The following is a 14,574-nucleotide window of genomic DNA, read 5'->3' on the forward strand; positions in this document are numbered from 1 at the left end:
TGTGAAAAACATAAAATGAGATCTCTACCACAGGCTATTCACAAAATTATATTTCAAATGAATTACCAGCTATACCTTTCTTAAAACTCTGAAAATACTTTATGAAAATACAAGCTAGTATCTTTATAACCCTGGGGTAAGAAAGGCGAAAGACATAAAACCCAGGAACCATAAAAGGTATGTTGACAGATCGTATCAGATAAAATACCTGTAGAGCCAAAGGCTCCAAAGGCAAGGTTAAAAAGTGACAGAGGGACCCCAGCCAGTGTGGCTTACAGGCTGAGCATCGACCCATGAACCAGGTCACTGGTTCGATTCCCGGGGAGGACACGTGCCCAGTTGCGAGCTTGATCCCCAAGAGGGGGCGTGCAGGAGGCAGCTGATCAATGATGTTTCTCTCATCAATGTTTCTCTCTCTATCCCTCGCCCTTCTTCTTTCTCTAAAAAAATCAATAAAAACATTTTTTTTAAATGACCGAGGGGGAAAAAAAATACTTTCCACACACAGAACTAACACCTAGAAGATAGAAAGGGTCACTCAAACTATGAAAAAACAGAAAACCCCAAAGAAAACTGGCAAAGATTTATCTACTGCTAGAGAGCACAGCCAGTCTGCACAGGCCTGGATGTTCAACCTCACTACAGACCAGGGAAACAAAACAGAAAAAGGACTCTCTCAGGAGTAAGAGAGCCACATACAGTTCAAACAAGTGCCACCCGGCCCTGGGGAAGCCAGGAGACTTGCTGGCTGGACAGAAAGCTGCGATGGCCTTTTGGGTAGCACAACTGGCGTATCAGAACTTCCAGCGCGTGTACCGCCGTGGCCGGGCTAGCCCCTCGGCTCCAGAAATGCTTCTACGTGATCACATATGCACACCCAAGCATTCGCTGTCGCGCTGGTTTTAACAATGAAAATGCTCTCGTTAGTAGAAGCGTGATTAAAACACATCCCTTCTAGTGACTCCCACGGTGTCATAAAAAAGGGTGCAGTCAGTACCTGTGGAAGATTTAGAACAGGGGTGGGCAAACTTTTTGACTCGAGGGCCACAATGGGTTCTTAAACTGGACCGGAGGGCCGGAACAAAAGCATGGATGGAGTGTTTGTGTGAACTAATATAAATTCAAAGTAAACATCATTACATAAAAGGGTACGGTCTTTTTTTTTTTTAGTTTTATTCATTTCAAACGGGCCGGATCCGGCCTGTGGGCCGTAGTTTGCCCACGGCTGATCTAGAATAACCCCCACGACATCTCTTTAAATAAATAAGGCAAACCACAGGGCAGCCTATAGACTGAGGTCTCTCACAGGACTTCTTAACTGTGTCTGTATGTATGAAGATGCTCTGGGAAAGGCCTAGAAGGACAAAGGCCAAACACCCACAGATGTTAGCCCTCACGATGGGAGAGCTAGAGGGGGTGAAAGAAACTTTGTACTTGACTCCCTGAACTGTTTTAATATTTTCCAAGAATGTATGCGTGTCTACTTTCATACATTTGTTTGGGTCACATGGTGACACAGACATTCCCGTTCCTAAGAGAAGTCCCTGGCGGAAGGGCTAGCTGTGCCCCGCCCCAATGGTACTCACAGCCTGGGACGTGGAAACCACCGTGGTGCTGACGGGCACCTGCCGCACCGTGGGGGCTCCCGTGGCGATGCTGATGGGGGTGCTGGCGGCCCCTGAGGCCACGGCCACCGTCTTGGACACGGCAGCGTTCATGCTGGGCAGGGACACCGCTGACGTGTGAACAGTCCCGGAGCCGCTGGCCACCGAGGACCCTGGCTTGGCGTGGGCTGCCACTGTGATGGTCTGGCCGGCCTTGGGAGGCATCACGCCCAGGCCCTGCACGATGCGGATGGTGGCAGCCGGCTTCGCTTCTGACGAGGCCACGGTGCTTTTGCCCTTCTGCTCGGCCACACTCACACCGAGGGCGGGCATCAGGCGAAAAGCTGACCCCGAGCCCTCCGCCGGCTTGAGGTCGGGCGTCACTTTGACCACGGTGGTGCCAGTTGGAGTGGACGCGGGGGCACTGGCGGAACTGGCCTTGGCAGGGCTGTCCGTGGCGTGGACGGGGTTGGAAGTGACGTGTAGGGTGGCGGAGATGCCTTTGCCTGCCGTGCCGCCTCCTGTCCCGAAGAGGTCCTGGGTCAGTTTGACTGTGGTCACCTGGGACTTGGCCAACGTGGCCATCATGTCCGGTGTGATCCGCAGAACCGTCTGGCCTTTGGCATCTGTGGTGATGGAGGAGGGTGGCAGGCGCAACACATCCTTGCCCTGGATGCGGAAGTTAGTGGCGGTCAGTGGGATGCTGCTGCCTGTCTGGGGCTTCACACCAAGCTGCCCCGTGATCGCCACCTGGTGGGGAGAAACAGCACTGACCGAGGGATCCCCAGCGCGGCACTGGTTACACCGCACAGTTAGGCAAACCTCCGTTTGTGTTTCACGTATTTCTCTAACTTTTCATTTTTAGAAATGATAAATATTCACAAAAGAAGAGAATAATGGAACAAACCCATGTACCTATCAACCAACTTCAATAGTTACCACTTTGTCAGTCTTGTTTTATCTACCCTTCCCTGTGTTTTTGTTCTTTTTTTGAGGGGGAGGGGGAGGGGGGAGGGAGAGGAGTGGGAATATTTTTAAGTAAAATAATAGATAGCACTTTGCTGATCAATACGTCTGTACATATCTCCAACCTAGACAAGGGCCTTTTAAATTAAAAACAGACACCTATTAGGACCTAATCATACATATTCACATTTCTGCAACCGTCCTAAAAATGTCTCCACTGGGAGAGCAGCAGCGTGGCCAATGCCATGTGTAGGAATCGCAGCCCTTCTGGCCTCGGGACTTTCTCTGTCACACGAGCCATTCTCCCCTCTCTGCTGGACCACCACCATCCAGAACGCATTTCCCACCCTAGACCACAGACCCTCACTTCACCCCCATCTCCCTCCCCAGCTCACTCCACTGGAATCTCCACTGCAGCCCCTTCCTCTGCTCTCTTCAAACACAAAATTACTCTGAAAAGATTCTACCTTCACATCTCCATTTCCTCGCCTTACGTTCTCTGGAACACATTCCCAAAAAGGCACTAAGCCACTGGACCCAGTCAAGTTCACTCATGACCTACCCCAGGCAGTGGTCAGTTCCCAGGCCTCCCATCACGCATCTGGCACACCTGGTGCACGCACTGACTGGAGCACCCCTCTCTCTTTCTTGCCTTAGTCTGGCGCCTGTGTTCCCATCTCAGAGAAGGCCGTCACTATCTGCTCAGTCACTCTAGCCAAAACCCACGGCCTCCCTTCTCCCAGCCCCACAATCAAACCAGAAAATCACACTGACTCTACCTTGAACCCTACATTCAGAACCCAGCCCTTCTCACCCTGCGATGACCATTCGCAGGGGGCCAGTGTGACCTCTCCCCGGGACCACTGCCACGGCCCCGACCTGGCCCCCCTGCTTCCGCTCTTGCCCCCTAAAGTCCACTCCACACAGCAGCCAGGCCTTCCTTAGTGTAACACCAACCAGGCCCTCCTGTGTCACAATCTCAGTGGTTCCCCATCGCCTTCGAATTAAAATCAAAGTGCGACACGACTGAACCTCTCGAGAAACCGATTTCCAACACTCCCGCACTTGCTCACGAGGCCTCAGCCACACAGGTTTCCTACTGGTCCTCAAACATATTCGTGACTCAAGACGTTTTCACTTGCTCTGCCCGTTCCTGGAATGGCTCGCCTCCAGCTGTCTGTCATACAGGGCACTTTCCGCCTCACTCCTCTCAAACACCAGCTCCTCCAGGCCCCCTGATCGCCCCAGCTGACAGCACATGCGCTCTCCCTCCCCTGCTACTGTTCTCACTTCCCACACCTGCCCCTGGAGCTCCATGGGAGAGTGGGCTCCATGAGGGAGGGACTTAGTCTGTGCAACATACCATGAAATCCCCAACACTGCGGACAGTGCCTGGCACACAAAAGGTACTAATAAATATTTAATGAAGAAAAATGCTCCTTTATCATTCTGTGGTTCCATTTCAGCTGTAAAATGGGGATAAGTGCCTGCCCCACGGTGTTCTGAGTATTAAATTATTTAATGTGTATAAAATGCTTGGCACTGTTGCATTTGCCTAATTCTTTGAAGTTCAATGGTTAGCCTTGCATATTCCCAACCACGAAAGCACAAACATACGCTTCTACGAGTGGTAAACTGAAACGCCGATAAAGCATGTAAAGTCAGACCCCAGGATTTTAACTCAATCAATCTCCTCCAAACTCAGAAGCTCAGCTACTAAACGCTGAATTAGATGGAGGGAGCAGAGGGATCTCTCAGGCACCTGCAGGGCCGGCACTGCCCTCGGTGGGAACTAGAACCTGAAATACCTGTGAACTAAGGGTCACGGTCACGAGTTGCCGAGCTCTGCACTGTCTGAGCTCTGCACTGTCCGAGCTCTGCACTGTCCGAGCTCTGCACTGTCCTCTGCTCGGGCCGGAGGACGGACCCACCTACCTGCTTGATGATGTTCTGCCCGCTCACATTCTGGATGACGGCGGCTGTGGACGCGCTCGGAGCAGAGCTCCCGGGGGAGCTGGTGGCTGGCTTGCTCGCAGGGCTGGTGGTGGCAGGGAGACTTGTCACCGTGAGGCCCGTCTGCCCGGCTCCCGGCCGCTGCACAGTGGCCGTTGCAGTCTGAGCTTTGACTGGGACGGTGGCCATGACTGTCTGGTTCAGAGCATGAGGCCAAGAGCTTAATTAGAGACTGAGATGCAGACCAGGACGCCCCCACCCAAGAAGGGCGCCTCTGGAAGTGCTCCGAATGGAACAGGGCTCAGCCCTCACCACTCCCTAAAGCGGACGCTGTGAAGTCCGTGCTTGGGGGTAGCATCGTTAATTTTCAGAATGCCTCCACATTTAACACCTCACTCCTACACCAAGGACAAATAGCATACCCATTTTACAGTAGAGGAGACTGAGGCAAAGGTAAGACTTTTCTCTAGAATCACACAAGTAGCTAGTGGCATGGCTGAGACTAGAGGCACAAGAGAAGGAGCCCGAGATTTCGGATCACAGGTCTGGATTTAGTTCCAGCTCTACGAGGGGCCTAACGTTACCATCCTGGGTAAACCAACCAACTTCTCAGAAGTTCTGATGCTCAACATGTCAAATACAACTTCCATTAAAGCACAGCTCGTAAGAGCACTCCCCAGCTGTGGACAGTAAACGAGCTGGAAAACACAGCAGCAGCAGCAGCTTACCCAGCCTGCCCACGCCACCCACTGCCCACCTCTGGGTCCGCGGTCCCTGCTTACCTGGGGCATGACTTTGGTCTGCGTCGCGGTGGCTGGCACGCGGATCTGTGGCCCTGCTGGAATCGGTGGCAGTGTCTGTGCTGGCCCCGCTGACTGCTGGGTAACAGCAGGAAGGCCAGGCTGGGCCACCACCCGTACCTGGGGGAGTCCCGCCGAGCCAGAGTGGCTCACGACGCGGGCAGCGGCCTGGGAAGTCGGCGGCGTCTGGCTGGCGGCTGGGGAGAGCATGGTTCCCAGCTGTGGCATCGTTGGCGAGGAGACCAGAAGAACGCTAGGAGGGAAAGCGGGGACACAGGAAACGACGACGAGCTCAGGATGCGCCCACAAGAGGACGGGGAGGGAGAGCGCGGGGAGGGAGAGCGCGGGAGGAGAGACAGGGAGCTCACCCGGAGCTGGATTTCGCGGGTTCTGGGACGGTGGTCGGGCCGCTCTTGCTGACTGCCTGAACGGGCGGCGGGGAGATAGGCGTGGCGGGCAAGGCTGGCGTGGTGGGCGTCACAGGGGTGACGGGGGTGGGCGGCATGCTGGAGTCACTGAGGCTCATCTGGCTCTGCTCAGAGGGGCCGCTGCTGAGGGCCTTCAGGGAACTCTCCTTGCTACTGGACTTCTAGGCAGGAGAGAGAGAGATCCACGCGCAGATTTAACACGGGGGCACGGAGGCAGGCTCGGCCTGGCTTCCCGGGGCTCTGAGCCTCGCCGCCCTCCCTGCAACCACAAAGGCGGGCTCTCCGCTGGCCACTTACCACCTTAGAGGAGGGCTTGGGCTTCTGCTGAAGGGCTTTTCTGGCTTTCGCAGCCGCTGCTTGCGCCTGGTGAATCCGCTCTGTGAACGAGAGTGACAAGCGTCAGCCACTGTTTGACCTCAGCACAGTAAGGAGGTGGTTCCGTGAAGAGCCAGGGCCTTGCTGGAGGGCCAAGTCCTGCTCTACGCTCCTGTCCTGCCCAAACGCCAGGGAGAAGCATCATGGAACTGGGGCAGGAAGTCAGAGCATCCCTAGTCCAGCTGGACACACTGCCCGGGCCTCACGCACCGAACTCTTCCTCGCTCCTGTCGCGGTGCAGGTAGATCCACAGCTTGCGGCCGATGTCGTACTTCACACATGGGTCCTTCTCATAGTGCAGCCGGTCCAGGGCCCCGCTCACCACTGTGTTCACCTAGCAACCAGGACAAAGGGGATGAGGCCCTACGACCCATGGGAGGTGGAGCAGCTGGGTCGAATCTGTGCTTCACTAACAGCAAGGGTCTTAGGTTAATACTATTCACTAACACCCTTCTCTCCTCTTCTTCATTCCCTGTTTTTTTTTTTTTAAATTTATGTTACTATACTTTATATCCTCATTATTTTCCGTAATTCCTTTCGGGAACAAAACAAAAAGAATCTCTTCTCCATCCTACCTGAGTGCTGGTGACATCTGGTGCAAGAAACTGGGAGTCCTTGAGCAGCTCGCAGATCTCTGCCCGCGTGCCCTCGCCGTTAGGCAGCCGAGCTGCGGCATCTCGAACTGATGGCGTCGGAAAATGGAAAGTCCAAGAATCAAGCAAAGCTACTACTGGGGACACCCCTCCCTTCTTGCTCTGGGGGGTGACATGCCCTGGGGTGTCTTCCTCACTCAGCGTTGTGTGGACACTGCCCTCTAGGGGCCGTCCCCTACGTGTACACTCTTCACACTCAGCCAAGACTGAACATGACACCCAGGACTATCCAGAGGTAACACGCCATACACTGGCAGTGCTGTGATGCTGTAACAGGCTCAGATATGTTCATACCACCTTACAGCTGCTGCAGACGATTCCAAATACCACTTTCATGCATCACTACTTGGAAATTACAGAAGGTGTAAGACCTGCTGCTAGATCTGATCAGTTAATATCATAATAAAGACACATATATTTCTGCACGAGAAATTTGTTTTAATATTTTGACAACTACTTTAATATGATTAGTTTCTCTTGTAACTCTATGCATTTTGTTTTCTGCATTTAAAGCATAATTCTGAGGAGGGTCCATAGGTTTCACCAGAGCCAAAGATTCATGACACACACAAAAAGGTTAAAAACCTCATCTTGAAAGGAACAATAGTGTGGAGGCAGCAAATTCCTATACTTGAGCTCACTATTTAGCTGGCCTGGGAACAATTAATTCCTGAATAAACTGGAGCGCAGAAGTCAGGAAAGAAACATGGATTCCCGATAAACCCCTGGGGGTAGGACACCCCTTCCCAAACACCAAAGCTTCCTGAAGCTGCGCCGACCCCACAGCTGTCCTGTGCGGTGGGGGCAGGCGTGAGGAGCACAGCTGCCCAGAGCAGCAGCGGTCCCACCTACCGAGAGAGAGGATGGTGACGTAGGCGGGCCGGTCGGAGCGCAGCAGGGAGTGCTCCCGAGCCTTGTTGAGGGAGGTCTCCTTGTCAAACACGCCCTTCACGGGCCCCACCACAGACTCGAAGCCGTGCATCCGGAAGGTGAACGCCTTGTGGGGCTGGCTGTACCGGTAACGCTCCTATCGAGAGGAAAGGCCACGCTCCTAAGTCAGAATCAGTGGGGTTCCCTCGAGCGCTCCCACCCAATGAGGAGAGATTAAAACGAGAAACAGGCTCTTCCACTAGGACCACTGAGCCGACGCCGGTGGGAAAGGGACGGCCCCCAAAGCCCTCCTCCCTGGCAAAGGGACAGGAAGGTAAGTGTAACTACTCTGCCATCTGGAGGTAAAGGTCATTCAAACACCATGGCTGCCCCTAACAAACAATCCCACCACAGGGATCCCAGGTGAAAGGGCACAGAGATCCCGCTGGCCTCGGGCTGTCTTACCTGCTCCTGAAACACCCGTTTCTCCTCCCCGGTGCTGGGCCGCACCACATAGTCAGTTCTTCTGGAACATAAAGAATTTGGGCAATCTAAAAAAAGCCGAACTCACAGGGAGAAGAACGGTGGTTACCAGCGGCTGGCAGGTGGGGAAACAGGGAAATGCTGGTAAAGGGCACCAACTTCCAGCTATGAGAAGAGTCAGGTCTGGGGACCCAGCGCATGGCACGGCGACTACAGTTCATAACACTGATTTGCACACCTGACAGTTGCTAAGCGAGACCTTACCACACAAACATACACATACACTGGTAATTCTGTGAGGTGACGGATGTTACCCTTACTGTGGTACTCACTTCACAATCTATACATGTATCAAATCAACACACAGAATTATATGTCAATGGTGTCTCACAAAGCTGGGGGTAAGAAAAGAGGACCACCCCAGACGGAGAATGGTCACGTGAGATGCTGTGACATGAAGAGCTCAGGGCTAGAGGCCAAGAGGCCTAAATGCTAGTCCTGTCCCTAACCTCCGGCCAGTCACTTAGCCTCCTGCCTCAATTTCTTTTTAGGTGAAGCGAGGAAGATGGACTGGATGAATCACGCTCAAACGGGAACGGAGGAGGGGAATTCAGGGGAAAAGCATGCCCACCCACAAGGCAGATCACACCCCCCTCAGAAACCCTGCTGTGCGTCCCCTCCCCGACCCAGAACCCTCTCCTCGGGGAGCCTCTCCGGGTGACGGGAGTGGTGTCCTCAGGTGTGCTGGGGCAGGTGACAGTCCGCGGGCCCCCAGGATCTCTCCAGCCCACGACAACTCTAACAGGTTAAGACATGTCAGAAAAGCCATGGCAGCAGGTAGAGTTATACTCACACCCGGGGAACAGGCGTGGTGGCGTCTGAGCTGTCTTCGTTTTCTTGCTGCGGAAAAGGAAAACATGAACAGGTATGTGGACTACAGGATTCTGGCTGACGCAGGGCTCTGGACGCCCCGTCAGGAAGGCTGACATTTCTGTACAAAGCATACCTTGCAGAGGGCCTGGTCTTTGGTTTCGAGCCACAGCTGGAAGAGGGCAGCTAACTCCTTCTCGTTGTCTTGGGACTGGCCTGTTAGGAGAATCAAAAGGCAAAAAATAATGAAACCAACCAGGGCTTTCCTGGGGATCTCACTGTCTCCTCGCGTGCTGTATCTGTGAGAGAGAACCCGTCAGGACCTGCAGCATCGGCCTTCGCGACAGAAAGCATCTGGCCCACAGGCTCACAATATTTACTATCTGGCCCTACAACGTGCGCCACGCCGGCCCACCGCGGCCGACTTCAAGCACCGCCTGACAGCGGGAGTCGCCTTCCCTCTCCCCGGTCCTGAACTCAGGTCATTCTGATAAGAATCGCTCTTGCAAGAAATTCTTCACTTCCTCCACGTCCACAAGTCCACAGCCTTTATCTTACTGAACCTTCTAGTAACAGTCAAGGCTAATGACCACTCCCCAGTTCTTAACTCTCACTGCTTGGCTTCCAAGAGTCAGCTCTCTCTTATAGTCGCTTCCTCTCCACGTGCTCCCTCCGCCTCCTCCCAAGGCTTAGTCCTCGACCCTTTTCTCCTCATTTAGCACCTTCCCCCTATGCCTTTGACTTTAAATGATACACACACACACACACACACACACACACACATGCCAACAGCTCTCTACCTCAACTCCAGTCTGGGTTCTAAACCCATATATACCACTGACTGTTCAGTACCTCCACTCAGATGCCTCAAAGGCAGCTCAAACTCAGCACATCCCAAACTAAACGCATGACCTTCACCCTCACCCATGTCCGGGCGTCTTCCACAGCCGCCTACCTCCATAAACACCACCTTCAGGCATGAAACACAAACCTAGCAAAGGGGTGCTTGCCTGCGCTCTTCTTTCACCCCCACAACCAAGTCATACCAAGCCCTGTGGCTTCTCCACCTAAAACCTTCTGAAATTTTAGATCCAAGTATCTCCATCTCTGCACAGGCTGTGCGATCGTTTTGAACCGAACCTTCCCTGGCACCACGGAGCCACTGCCTCCTCCCACCTGGAACGCCCTCCCTGCCATCGGCCGGCCTCCTCCCAATCACCACTGATATCTCTGCTCATGCATCACTTCCCCAGGAAGGTCCTCCCGGGTCCCGACCACACCAACGCCTCACTGTAACTTCTGTCCTTTCGGGACTCTTCCTTACAGAATGGATAAGCCTGTTATGTCACTTGAAGGACCACTTGTTCCCCAAACAAACCTTAACCCCCATGAGGGGAGCGTACTGGCTGTAACTTGCAAACCAGTGATGGTGAACCTTCTGAGCTCGGCGTGCCAGCATTTTGAAAAACCCTAACCTAACTCTGGTGCCGTGTCACATATAGAAATTTTTTGATATTTGCAACCATAGTAAAACAAAGACTTATATTTTTGATATTTATGTTATATATTTAAATGCCATTTAACAAAGAAAAATCAACCAAAAAAATGAGTTCGCGTGTCACCTCTGACATGCGTGTCATAGGTTCGCCATCACTGTTGCAAACCATTATACCCCCTAGCACCTGATACAGTGCCTGATGCCTAGAAGCTGAACAAATGCAATGGATGGATCGACTACATCTCTCCATATATATCCTCATAGACTGTGAAAGAGAGTAAAGAGAAAGGTTCATGGATTTCAGCATGAAGCCAACACTGATTTTCCTCATCACCATCACCAGGTAACAGTCACCAAGTTACTTCAGGGGCACGCTACACAGCTTACACAGTAAGTGGAACTTTATAAACTTAAAACAAAAGCAAGGGCCCCGTGCCTTAAAAGGAGCTTATTCGGAGCTGCCTGGCATCTTGCTGCACATTATCCTCCATAGCAAGTCCCATTTTTAGGAAAGAAAAATAACTAATTACAAATTGACCTAAAACCGTAAGCACAATTAATATAAATGCATTTAAATTTGGCCAGCACCAGAGTGCATCGTAATAGAAGGGCTATTCCACTGCAGAGCGTGAGCCCAAATCCACTGGAGGGGACGGAGGGGATGAAATTCGGACCCCGAGTACAAAAGGGATCCCGAAGGAGTATTTTGACAGCATAAGATTTACCACTGCCCTTTACTGCCTGGAAGGCAAAGGAAGCTGAGGGAGGAAATGGGAGAACGAAGACCTGGTGTCACGGGTAGGTCATAGGAATCACTTACCAAGCAATTTCCACTGCTGGGTTTTCTCCTTGAACTCAACAAATGGAGAGAAACTGGAAGGCACGGCTGCAAGAAATGGATTCCATGACAAGCCACACAGGTCAGAGTGCGAAACTCAGAACAATGACCGTCCCTGAGCTGAGAGAACGTCTGCATGTTTCACAGTATCAGGCCTCCAAGGCCGGCACTGTGCAAAGCCATGATGGTTCAGCCAGTAAAGCTGCAGTTCACTACGAGAATTAATCAGACAAAGGGGGTCGGGGGAGAACACTGACCCTCCAGAAAAAGCACCTTACCACGGCTTTCTCCAGCAAGATACTGCAGGGCTGGTAGCACCAGCTCCGCCCAGTTGGGGGCTGCAGAGAACCAGCTATTGAGGGAGCTGGCCGGAGAGGACTGCCAATCCAAAACCCGCTCCTCCAGCTGCAGGAAAGCAAAGGCAGAACAGTCAGGGTCCTGTAAGATACCAGCCACCCCAAGACGGCCACAGCAAGCTGGGTGGATCTGTCCAGTCTGCCCAAGCCACACAGCAAGGCAGCCACAGGGCTCTGGGAGCGACCCAGAGCTCTTCTCAAGCTGCAGACCGGGGTGGGGAACGTCCAGACCACGGGCTGTCTAAGGCCCGAGAAATCATTAGGCCTGGCCCTGCCAAGGCATTAGGGGTGAGTTAATTCAATGCTAGACCACATATAGCAGGCTACTTTTAAGTTGGTAATTTTGTATGTTATAAATATCCAAATGGCACTTGGCAAAAAAAACAGGTTCCCCACCCCTGCTACAGAACATTAAGATTTTCTACGATTTGAAAACTCTGATTCACATCTGACTTCCCCACAACTCTTACCACAGGAAGGCTAGACTGCCCCTCCAGCAGCAAGATCTCGAGGAGGAGAGAGAAGAAGCTGGAAGAGATTTCATTGATTCCCAGGCAAGGCTTGAGGTCTTCCAGAGGCCTAATGGAGGAGGAAAAATATAAGAACGAAAAGGACCAAGAACACATCCCCAGGTGGTTTAAGCCCTCCAAGCCTCCTGTCAATCACAAAAGAGTTCAATCAAAGGCCACACTATGCACTTGCTCTAGTAGAACCCCGGGACCCAGGGCTTATGGTTCAACACCAACCAGGCCACCCCCAGCACCGGTACCGGGTCACCCTTCAGCCTCGTTCTCCACCCGCGCGGTCAGCTCTGTGGCTCACTTACTCCTCCTTGATGGCAGGCACTGCCAGCGGAGACGGAGCCTGTGAGAGGGGTGGGATCCCTTCAGTCCCGCTTAAGGGCTCAGCCAAGTCCTCTGCTTCTGATTTGATCACTTTTATTTTCTTCTTCTTCCGCTCCTCTTTTTCCTTAACCTTTTTTTTAAGGACAGCCAAGTCATATAGGGCTGCGAAGAAAAGGCAACACAAATCATAGAAGTGCATTTTCTACATCCGGGAGTGCGGGGGTCTCATCTGCCTTTATTTTCTCAGGCCCACCAGCCAAAGAAAGAAGAGTCTCAAAAACGAGACATTCAGGTTTGTTTACCAAACCCCAAGAGTGATTTACAAATTAACTTTAACAGTTATTCAGGCATCGGTGATCTGTTGTTCTGATTCTATATTCACTTTCCACCTATAAATCCACTAGAGCAGTGGTTCTCAACCTTCCTAATGCCACGACCCTTTAATACAGTGCCTCATGTTGTGGTGACCCCCAATTTCATTGTTACAAATTGAACATAATTAAAGCATAGTGATTAATCACAAAAACAATATGTAATTATATACGTGTTTTCTGATGGTCTTACGCGACCCCTGTGAGTGGGTCGTTCGACCCCCAAAGGGGTCGCGACCCACAGGTTGAGAACCGCTGCACTAGAGGAAATAACCAAAAAAGGTTATCAGCAAGAAGAAAGCTGTGATTTCTCTATTTTTCAATATGTACACGGGTTCACGGAATTTAGCAGCGCGACCAGATGATGGCTGCTCACTTACCTGCTAGAGAGCCTTTCCTGCCAGCGTTGACACGAGTCATGATGTCATTGAGAGTCAGGTCCCCTGTCAAAAGGTCCGGGTGATCCTAGATGCGAGACCCAGAGATTTGTTACGGAGGCCCAAATAGGGAGCCAAAACTGCTTGGGGTTTTGGCAATTTACCTAACAGATAAATAGATGTTACCTGCAACCTAAGAAAAGCATGCTGAATTAAAACTATAAACATAAAAAGTGCTCTTCATAACGAGGCACAGGAGAACCCAGGGCCAATCTTTCTATTGTACGGCATTTGCCATTTATAAAGCTCTCTCGCATTCCTCACCTTGCGTGCTCCTCACACAGTCTTGTTAAAGATCGTATTTTACAGCAGGGTGGGGAACATTTTTTCTGGCAAGGGCCTTTTGGAGATTTAGAACCTCATTCGTGGGCCATACAAAATTAGCAATTTAACACTTAGGCTGCTGTATTTGGTCAAACATTTAATAACTCACCCCTAATGCCTTGGCAGAGCCAGACCAAATGATTTTGCGGGCCTTATATGGCCCCAGGGCCCAACATTCCCCACCCGTTTTACAGTCTGAAAATGGGACTCAGAGAAGGTAAGGGACTTGCCCAAGACCACAGAGCAGGTGGGGAAGACAGTCAGTTCTGACTTCCACTGTGGGAGTCTCCCCATCTCGCCACCTGCCTTAGGCGAACTGCCTCCTCTTCCTACTGTGCTCTCTGGCGTGGCTGCACTGGCATCACCTGGATTCGGTGGAGCTTAGAAACAGGAAAGAGCGGGCAGAGCACAGGTTCTGACCTTAGCTCAGCCGCTGAGTAGCTGTAGGGCCAAGAGCAAGCTCCCGACCCTGTAAGCACTGGTAAAATGGCTATGATTCAACACCAGTCTTAAGCAAAGATTAAATCAGACACTATTGTCCGAGTGCCTTATATAAAGTCAAAGCACGGCCCTAGCTGGTTTGGCTCAGTGGATAGAGCACTGGACTGAAGAGTCCCATGTCCGATTCCGGTCAAGGGCACATGCCTAGGCTGCAGGCTCGATCCGAAATAGGGGGCAGGCAGGAGGCAGCCAATCAATGATTCTCTCTCTCATCACTGATGTTTCTATCTCTCTCACCCTCTCCCTCCCTCTCTGAAATCAATAAAAATATAAATAAATAAAAATAAATAGTCAAAGCCCGTGTCTCCTCACACCTTTCGTGTGAACTAGCATCTATAGCTGTCCTGCCCTCTAACGATAAGGAAAGGAAGCAGAAATAAGGTGGTGACTACCGGGATGTTC

The 14,574-nt window shown here is 51.9% G+C and overlaps 1 protein-coding gene across 8 annotated transcripts in view; it reads right to left on the bottom strand.

Moving 5' to 3' along the window:
* NFRKB (nuclear factor related to kappaB binding protein) overlaps positions 1–14,574 on the bottom strand; it is a 33,169-nt gene that overhangs the window by 6,725 nt on the left and 11,870 nt on the right. For 7 of the 8 annotated variants that reach the window (XM_059677192.1, XM_059677190.1, XM_059677191.1 and 4 more), the window contains 16 exons: positions 13,291–13,375; positions 12,521–12,701; positions 12,165–12,273; positions 11,617–11,743; positions 11,321–11,386; positions 9,139–9,218; positions 8,986–9,032; positions 8,115–8,175; positions 7,632–7,806; positions 6,702–6,808; positions 6,337–6,460; positions 6,049–6,128; positions 5,692–5,912; positions 5,306–5,576; positions 4,506–4,718; positions 1,587–2,354 (listed from right to left, as the gene is read on the bottom strand). In XM_059677192.1, coding sequence (XP_059533175.1) covers positions 1,587–2,354; positions 4,506–4,718; positions 5,306–5,576; positions 5,692–5,912; positions 6,049–6,128; positions 6,337–6,460; positions 6,702–6,808; positions 7,632–7,806; positions 8,115–8,175; positions 8,986–9,032; positions 9,139–9,218; positions 11,321–11,386; positions 11,617–11,743; positions 12,165–12,273; positions 12,521–12,701; positions 13,291–13,375 — 2,715 coding nt within the window. The remainder of the gene's footprint in view (positions 1–1,586; positions 2,355–4,505; positions 4,719–5,305; positions 5,577–5,691; positions 5,913–6,048; positions 6,129–6,336; positions 6,461–6,701; positions 6,809–7,631; positions 7,807–8,114; positions 8,176–8,985; positions 9,033–9,138; positions 9,219–11,320; positions 11,387–11,616; positions 11,744–12,164; positions 12,274–12,520; positions 12,702–13,290; positions 13,376–14,574) is intronic. The other variant, XM_059677189.1, reaches the window with a different exon arrangement.

Source organism: Myotis daubentonii, chromosome 19 (genome assembly GCF_963259705.1).
Source record: "Myotis daubentonii chromosome 19, mMyoDau2.1, whole genome shotgun sequence".
Taxonomy (NCBI): Eukaryota; Metazoa; Chordata; class Mammalia; order Chiroptera; family Vespertilionidae; genus Myotis; species Myotis daubentonii.